At 42.9% G+C, this 7630-nt stretch overlaps 2 protein-coding genes across 2 annotated transcripts; both read right to left on the reverse strand.

Annotated features, from left to right (window-relative positions):
- Positions 1–131: 131 nt before the first annotated feature.
- LOC123089724 (germin-like protein 8-5) lies at positions 132–1247 on the reverse strand. Its single transcript, XM_044511317.1, has 2 exons — positions 1060–1247; positions 132–932 (listed from the first exon to the last, which is right to left on the reverse strand). The coding sequence occupies exons 1-2, from the start codon at positions 1178–1180 to the stop codon at positions 364–366; spliced, it is 690 nt and encodes a 229-aa protein (XP_044367252.1). The 5' UTR covers positions 1181–1247; the 3' UTR covers positions 132–363.
- A 3829-nt stretch (positions 1248–5076) lies between these two features.
- On the reverse strand, positions 5077–6148 carry LOC123089725 (germin-like protein 8-5). Its single transcript, XM_044511318.1, has 2 exons — positions 5954–6148; positions 5077–5824 (listed from the first exon to the last, which is right to left on the reverse strand). The coding sequence occupies exons 1-2, from the start codon at positions 6072–6074 to the stop codon at positions 5256–5258; spliced, it is 690 nt and encodes a 229-aa protein (XP_044367253.1). The 5' UTR covers positions 6075–6148; the 3' UTR covers positions 5077–5255.
- Positions 6149–7630: the final 1482 nt, after the last annotated feature.

Raw genomic sequence — 7630 nt, forward strand, 5'->3', positions numbered from 1 at the left:
GCCTGTATTGCAAGATAACCCTATGTGTTCAACCTTAGCATCAAACATATACTGGATTACCAGGTAATCGTGTATTGTTTCTTTTTTAACCTAATCATCTATTATTATGGAACACGGGGAAAGAACCCAAAATATTTATGAGAAATACGACACATTAGAACCAAGAAAACATATGAGATCATATATGTGTGATAAGAAATAATATCGTCAACTATTCAAAAGGTATAAATACATTCACTCATTACAGACACACAATGGAATGACATATGCTCCATTTATTTTATAAAATAGGATGCATATCTAGTAACTCAAACATGTCCATAATTTAGGCACTGGTCTTCCGTGTAATCAGCAACATCTAACTTAGTTGTGGTTGTTCTCCCAGAACTGAGCCTGGAGCCAGTCTATCGTATTCTTTTCCACCTGAAACGCCTTGGCAAGAACATCATCTGATATTGGTGGGTCTGACCCAAACACCGCATTGGCAATTGTGATAGCCCCTGGGTTCTGGCTGCTGAGCGCGGCAATTGCAACGGCGGGCTGGTGGGAGTTAGGGTTGAATTGGAAGTGGATGAGCCCCACGGGGAAGACAAACACATCACCTTTGTTGAGCACCTTTGAGAAGAACTTGTTTCTGGCTGGGGCGGGCAGGTTGGATGTGACAAAGCCAACGTACAATGTTCCCTCGAGCACCGTGAGGATCTCAGTGGCGCGGGGGTGCGTGTGTGGAGGGTTCTGGCCTAAGGGAGCATAGTTGATGCGTGCGATTGAGATGCCGAGGGTGTTGAGTCCAGCAATCTGCATGACATTGATCAAGGTGACGTTGGATCCAACCTTGTTGGTCACCCTAGGCTTATCGAGGGCGGCTGCCTTGAAGAAGTCATCAGCGTTGACCTCCATCGGGTTCTTGCAAACAAATCCATTGACACGCACTGGGTGCATAGAAGAATTGTAGAATGTAAGCTTAGATATTACTAGAAAGCCGTTTCAACATGCATATAATTTTCAGAATTCATTTCAACATATGTATTTGGTGATAGCGGGACGGGAAAGCAGTACCTGGTGATTGCATGTCGGCGACACAAAAGTCCTGGAGCGGGCCAGGATCAGAGGCAACGGCCTGCCATGAGACCAAGGCAAGAAGAGCAACGAGGAGAAGGAAAGAAGGGGAGGATGCCATTTGATTTCAGCTCCTTTGGGTCTTCTTTTCTCTTGTGTATTCCTGTTGTGTTTGTTGGGTGAGTGATGGTTCGAATATGCAGGGGATGTATGTGTTTATATAGGCGTGGCGAGCAGTGCAAACTCGTGAGCAACGGACATAGTCAAGTGGAACCGGTCAACGGATAGAAATTGTCTTTGGCTGCCCACTAGATTATTCTGCATGAACTTTTCAGACATGGTCAGCCACATTCAAATCTTTGATAGATTATATAATCAATGTTCCCTTTTGAGATGCCAAAGCGACACATTTTTCTCTTTAATAAACAAAGAAGCAAATTAAGGTACTCCATCTGATGTTTTTTTTTCGAAAGGTACTCCATCTGATGTACCCCTTAGTAATAATTACTGTGAGTAATAATTTTGATTGTGTCCAACAAGGAAGAAATCGTGGCACGTGGATCCATGCATTAACGCACCTAATACCACTACTATATGTAACAGCCCCTGTCATGATCACGTCAACCAGATATGCAGTTGCCTGGTCAAATTTCTCTCCAAGTGGTTGAGTACTTGCAGGAAGAAGCAACCACATAATGCACGATGGAGAGCAAGAGCAGTTAACATCTTCTTATTAAATGAAGGATCATGTTTGTTTGCTGCTATAGAAGCATATGAAGTTAGTGCCTGCAAAGAGGAGATTTATAAATATACAGATCTAAATGGAAATACATCTCACTAAATGCGCACTTTTTGTCGCGTCCCGTTGTCATGAAAAATAGGAACAAGTTGTTCTTCAGCCTGCAAGTAATAATCTACAGAAGTGTGTAGTCTACTGGTCACACATTCACACAGGTCAAAAAGCATTGACATAAAGGAGCTCTCTCACTACCAGTGTTAGAAATTTTAAGTAAATAAGTATAGCAAACGTCTCCAGGTACTGCCAGACAGCAGGTAGGTTATTTCTCTGCACAGACCAAAGTGTGTCATTTGAGTGACCTTGCACTGCAGTAAAATATCAATTATGCATGGAGAATAAATTGATCTCTAAATGTTCTTGATCCTTAGGAATTTAAACTCAAGACAGGTTTGTATTATACACAATTGCATAAAATAGAAATTATGCATGGAAAATAAATTGATCTCTAAATGTTCTAGATCTCTAAATGTTCTAAGTCCTTAAGAATTTAAACTCTGAAGAGAAAACTAAGACTATTTGACCTATTTGAAACTAGGGGCTCAGCTATGTGGATTGAGAATCTTCCGGGAGGCGCAAAGGACCAAGCCGGCCACAACTGGAGAAAATGAGACTTATCATATACTTGGTCATAGATTCATAGTAGGAAGGAACTGGTGCGCACGAGGTCAGTCAAAGAGCAGTTGAGGAAAGCCAAGTCATGTTTTTATTTCTTTGAAAAGGAGGATAAACCCCGGCCTCTACATCATGTAAGGCAATCGTTTTCTAGCTGGACGATGACATAAGTCACCAACTCATGCGTGGGCTTCTAAAGACGTGGAGTGACGACTACACATGTTCCTTCCAGAAATTGCTATTGATGCGTGCGATCGAGCTTTTCAAACTATGAAATTGTCCCTTTTCAAAAGAAAAAACCATGAAATTGTAGATTTGCCAATAGATTATTTGTCATGAAATCCAGCAGCATAAGACGACACAGTAGGTAGCGGACTGTGTCAACAAGCGGAAGAAATCGAGGCGCATTGATCCATGCATGAATCCACATAATACACCTGCTATTTTGGTAGCAGCCCCTGCTACCATCACGTCAATCAATTTTCTTTTTAGGAAGAGGAGGATAACTCCATCAACGAGATATTTACTTGGTCGAATTTCTCTCGCAGTTGTTGAGTACTTGTAGGAAAAAATCAATGATATTATTACTTAGTGGATGTTCCTAGCTAACCAAAAGGAGAGCTATGACGATGGAGCTGAACAGCAACTTTTCATATAATCTTAGTAAGAGTAGTTAGTTTCCTCATTGCTACGATTCAATCATGACCAGTTCATTGCAAAAATAAGTCTAAGTATCAGACCTCACCTGCTTCTTTTTTAGAATAAACAGTACTAATAAACTGATTAATTTCTAGGAGGTGTGTGTTTCAGTTTCCATACATAAATGACATTTGTCATAAGTCTTGTTCCTCTTGCGATCCCCCTTGACGAAGCAAAAAGGCAAAAAAAAAAGGGGGGGGGGCACAAGTTGTAGCACTAAAGCGGCCTTTCTTTATTAGGCTCAGGGCCATAGTTTAAATAGCCGGCTATAGTCTTTTCAGCAGGGTGCCGCTAAATGGTCTCATGTACAAATAGCCCGATGTAGCCCACTATAGCTGAATTGGAGGTCCGCCTCTATTTGGCATAGCCCGCTATTAAAAACATTGCTCGGGACACACCTCACCTGCTTCTTTTGTTAGAGTAAACAGTACATCCAATGCCTAAGCCATGTTTAGCCTCGCTAGGGATTGATGGCTTTCTCCGGCGACCTTGTACCAACGGCTTTGTGGCGGTGCATGGGTTTGAGGTGTCGGAAGTTGAGGTGGTGGCCCTAGATGGCAGGTTGCATGTCTGGGTCTCCTGCGAACAGTGTAGAAGTGTAGTTTGCATTGTCCCTTGGCTACAGGGCTTGCAAGGGGTGTCGTGGCAGGTGGTCGTGGCAAACTTGTCATCATCTATGGTGGCCAAGCCCTGATCTAGATCTGGAGTCCTCGGCCCGTCATGGTAGATCTGGTTGCCCGAGTCCCCTTGGCGAGGTGTGCAGGACGGTCCAAACAAAAGCTCGACATCTCGACGCTGGTGGCAGCGATGTCTTGGTAGTTATGTCCCTTTTGGCTCGTCGCCATGGCTCTCCCACCCTTCGAGCTCAGGGTGAAAATTCTTGTCCGCCCTGGTGGACATGGTGGTGGCGACCCATTGTGTCATGACCCTCTTGGGGGCTTTACCGGTGAGTGCATTTTTCTTCCAAACACGGTGGCATGTTTGGAGTGTTATGGTGATCCAATCGACCCTACCTCCACTTTGGTGACGAACGGTATTGCTTGCACCTATCATGTACATGCAACAATGACATCCTTTCATCATGTATGCTCGATAGTATGGTCAATGCTCCTTGTTTTAGGCAGAGGGTCCTCTCTAAGAGTAATTGGGTGGTGACGGTGTGACGAAGTCCAGTGTTTTCTTTCAGGTGGTGCATGGTTGAATGTCGACGGCGGACCTGGTTGAGTCTTGAGGTTGTCCAACCTCTCATGTCCTTTCTTTCGGTGCCATACTGGAGGCGTCTAATTGTGCACTTCCGGTGATTGTTAGCGTGTTTTTCTTGTTTTGTCATGCTCTCTTTGATCATCTTGTATGACAGTTTCCTCGACACCATGTATCGTTCGGTCATTGGACTTTATTTATGAAGCGGGTAGAAGTTCGTTTCATGATAAAATTCTTCACTGACAAGCTAACAACGCAAATAATAACCATTTGGGGGGGGGGGTAATAATCCTTTCTTTTCTATATTTTTTCATGTTTTCTATATGTATGTTCGAGCTGATTTTTGGAACCTGGTCTCTGGTGAGCCCAGTTTCTATAAATTAGTAAAAATCGTATTTCTAGTTCTCAACTTAAGGCAAACAAAAATAATGCTCGTAAGTTTTTTGATAAACGAGTCACTTCATTGATTTCCATTCAAGCAACCGTCAATAAAGCTTACATTAGTTTTGAACTAAAAGGAAGCTAAAACATTACATACGGGAATCATAAATTACTTATTTCATGAAACAGAAAGCGAGAGACAAGAACTACGACTCAAGCAACCAACTTTTGCACATACGACTTCCATATTTCAATCATGAGCACAATCGGACTCCAACCATCGCATTCATCACATTTGAACCAAAAAAGCATATAACATCACATCATTATCATAAAAAATGATATTGTCAATTATCCAGAAGGTAGATATACATTCACTCATTACAGACACACAAATGGCATGATGTACGTTCCATTTATTTTATAGATTAAGATGCATATCTAGGAACTCAGCCATGTCCTTAATTTGTGCACTGATCTTTCAAGTAATTAACAAAGGTCTGACTTAGTTGTGGTTGTTCTCCCAGAACTGGGCCTGGAGCCAGTCTATTGTATTCTTTTCCACCTGAAACGCCTTGGCAAGAACATCATCGGATATTTGTGGGTCTGACCCAAACACCGCGTTGGCAATTGTGATAGCCCCAGGGTTCTGGCTGCTAAGTGCGGCAATTGCAACGGCGGGCTTGTGTGGGTTGGGGTTGAATTGGAAGTGGATGAGCCCCACGGGGAAGACAAACACATCACCTTTGTTGAGCACCTTGGAGAGGAACTTGTTTCTGTTTGGGGCGGGCTGGTTGGATGTGACAAAGCCAACGTACAGTGTCCCCTCGAGTACCGTGAGGATCTCAGTGGCGCGAGGGTGCGTATGTAGTGGGTTCTGACCCAAGGGAGCATAGTCGATGCGCGCAATTGAGATGCCGAGTGTGTTGAGTCCAGCAATCTGCATGACGTTGATCAAGGTGACGTTGGATCCAACCTTGTTGGTCACCCTAGGCTTGTCGAGAGCGGCTGCCTTGAAGAAGTCATCAGCGTTGACCTCCATTGGGTTCTTGCAAACAAACCCATTGACACGAACTGGTGCATAGAGGAGATGTGACATGTAAGCTCAGATCTTACGAAGTTGTTTCTGACTTGCATATAATTTCTAGAAATTCATTTCAGCATATTTATTTGGTGAGAACGGGATGAGAAACAGGATAGTACCTGGTGAATTCATGTCGGCGACACAAAAGTCCTGGAGGGGGCTAGGGTCGGAGGCAGTGGCCTGGCATGAGACCAAGGCAAGAAGAGCAGCAAGGAGAAGGATGGAAGAGGAGGATGCCATCTGATTTTCTTCTCTCTCTCTCTCTCTCTCTCTCTCTCTCTCTCTCTCTCTCTTGTGTTTCTGTTTGTGGTTGTGGCGTGAGTGATGGTTTCAACATGTAGGGGATGTATGAGTTTATATAGCTGCGCGAGCCGCGCCTAAAATCGTAAGCAATAATAGACTTAGTCAAGTGAAAGCAACCAACCAATTGAACTGGTCCCTTGCTGCTAATTAAACTATTGCATACACTTTACAAGTTCCCATTTAAGACACGTTTTCCCTTCAAAGAAGCAAGGCAGCTTAAACAGCCATATAAAGCTACTCTATGGTGATGTGTACGGCCGACTACTAATTGTGAATGTTTCACCATCTCACGTGAGTCGCCACAATGCATGTAAGGCCGATTCCAGGAACATTCACCACCCATCACTATTAAGGAAAAGATCTTTAAGACAAGAAACATCGGGCACTAGTTTAATTAGATATCATATACTTGGTCACAGTCGGAATCGGTGTGGACGAAACCAGTCAAAGAGCAATTGAGAAGCCAAGTCATGTAAGGCAATCAATCGTTTTCTAGCTCGATGCCGACATAGATGAAGTCACCTACTCATGCGTAGGCTTGATTCATGGGCGCATGACTTCTAAAGACATATGGAGTGACTACTACTCCTGTTCTGTTCCGAAGTTGATACAGAATCATGTCTGCAATTGACCTTTTCAGACTATGAAGTTATATATTTGCCAATTGATTTTCCATCAAATCCAGCAACACAGAACGATAGAGTAGTTAGCAGATTTGTAGCAGCCCATGTACGTTATCATCATGTCAGTCAGATATTTACTTGGTCACATGTCTCTCGAAGTGGTTGAGTACTTGCAGGAAGAAGCGACGACATTAATGGACAAAGTGCCCAACCAAAAGGAGAGCTGATACAAATGCCATGACGAGGGAGAGCAGGAAGTTTCTGTATGATCTTAGCAAGACTAGTTAACATCTTCTTGCAAAGTGTTTTATCACGCATGACCAGTTCAGTGTATTAATCTAACAATCTGGTTAGCCTTCCTGACTAGGTTCATGGCACCAGACCTCACCAGCTTCTTTTACTAGAGTAAATGGTACTCCCTCTGTAAAGAAATATAAGAGCTTTTAGACCACTAAAGTAGTGATCTAATCGCTCTTATATTTCTTTATGGAAGGAGTACATCCAATGACAAGAATAGGCAAGGCGACCACTCATAAACAGATTAATTTCTTGGAGGTGTGTGTTTGCAGTTTTAGTGTAGAAAGAAGTTTCCATCAGATGATTTAATTGCTTCTATCACAAGTATCTTATAAAGAAACAACTCAAATAATAATTGTTTTTGGGACTCAGATATCTACAATAGTTTTGCCGGTGCAGGGCTGGTTCCATGAAAATTCACCACCCATCAACACAGTTTATTAGATATCATATACTTGGGCATGGTTAGAAGTGGTCCTCACAATGTTAAAGAGCAGCTCATAAAAGCCAAGTGAAGTAAAGCGATCGTTTTCTACCTAGACAAAGTCACCTGCTTAGCTTTATCTAATCCCT

This window comes from Triticum aestivum, chromosome 4B, assembly GCF_018294505.1.
Source record: "Triticum aestivum cultivar Chinese Spring chromosome 4B, IWGSC CS RefSeq v2.1, whole genome shotgun sequence".
In the NCBI taxonomy this organism is placed as follows: Eukaryota; Viridiplantae; Streptophyta; class Magnoliopsida; order Poales; family Poaceae; genus Triticum; species Triticum aestivum.